The sequence below is a fragment of the Emiliania huxleyi genome (assembly GCF_000372725.1).
Source record: "Emiliania huxleyi CCMP1516 unplaced genomic scaffold EMIHUscaffold_10760, whole genome shotgun sequence".
Classification (NCBI taxonomy): Eukaryota; Haptophyta; order Isochrysidales; family Noelaerhabdaceae; genus Emiliania; species Emiliania huxleyi.
Window position 1 is genome coordinate 1 of NW_005201940.1, and position 1,075 is coordinate 1,075.

Below are 1,075 nucleotides of genomic sequence, written 5' to 3' on the forward strand. Positions count from 1 at the left end.
GCGACGCGTCCAAGCTGCGGTGGCTGGTGGCGGAGACGTTCGAGCAGGACAAGACGAGCTGCTCGCCCGGCCTCGCCGCGCCCGCCGCCTCCGACGCCCACACGATGCTGCTCGAGGTCGGCCCCCGCCTCACCTTTGCCACGGCGTGGTCGTCCAACGCCGTCGCAATCTGCCAGTCGGCGGGCCTCCGGTCGGTCGCGCGGGTGGAGATGTCGCGCCGCTACCTGATCTCCACCGCCGAGCCGCTCACGCCCGCCCTCCGCGCCGCCGTCTCGGCCGCGCTGCACGACCGCATGACCGAGCAGGTGGGACCTCGCCCACCCCCTCAGGACTCGCTCGACGGCTCGACGCCGTACTCCCTCCCGCTCGAGATGGTCCTCGGCAAGTTGCCGCCAAAGACGTTCGTCTCGGACCGCAAGCCCTACCCGTCCAAGCCCCTCTCCCTCCCCGACGGACTCACCGTCGCCGACGCACTCGGCCGAGTCCTCCGCCTCCCCTCCGTCGGCTCGAAGCGCTTCCTCACAAACAAGGCGCGCCACCCGCCCCAGACACCTCCTAGACACCTCCCAGACACCTCCTAGACACCTCCTAGGACGCCACCCCCGAGATCGCACGAGCCCCTCCCCCGCCCTCACCCCCCACACACGCGGATGGAACTGCGGACGGGAGTTGAAACCCCGGTCGCAGCCCTGCGTGGCAAGAGGCACCAAGGCCGCAAGGCTCTCCCGTGGTGTACAGCTCGCACGCTCACATCCGACACCACCCGCTCGCGGCGCCCGGCGAGAGCTGTGCGGCGCCGCAGCGCCAGCGTATATCTCATACCACCTGCCAGCCGATCGCGCGATGAGGGCGGAGGAAAACCATACGCGGGACAACCCTCTCTCCCCTTCCCCCCCCTCCCTCCGACCCTCCTCCTCCGAGCCTCCTCCTCCGACCCCCCTTCCCCCCCTCTCTCATCCCCCCCCCCCCTTCTGGCGCGCAGGTGGACCGCTCCGTCACGGGCCTCATCGCGCAGCAGCAGTGCGTCGGCCCGCTCCACATCCCCCTCGCCAATTTTTATATAACTATCACAGCC

At 70.0% G+C, this 1,075-nt stretch overlaps 1 protein-coding gene across 1 annotated transcript; it reads left to right on the forward strand.

Annotated features, from left to right (window-relative positions):
- Positions 1 to 104: 104 nt before the first annotated feature.
- On the forward strand, positions 105 to 847 carry EMIHUDRAFT_260295 (hypothetical protein; the record flags this gene model as incomplete). Its single annotated transcript, XM_005792432.1, has 3 exons — positions 105 to 305; positions 330 to 482; positions 833 to 847. 3 exons carry the CDS (start codon positions 105 to 107, stop codon positions 845 to 847), a joined length of 369 nt encoding a protein of 122 aa, XP_005792489.1.
- Positions 848 to 1,075: the final 228 nt, after the last annotated feature.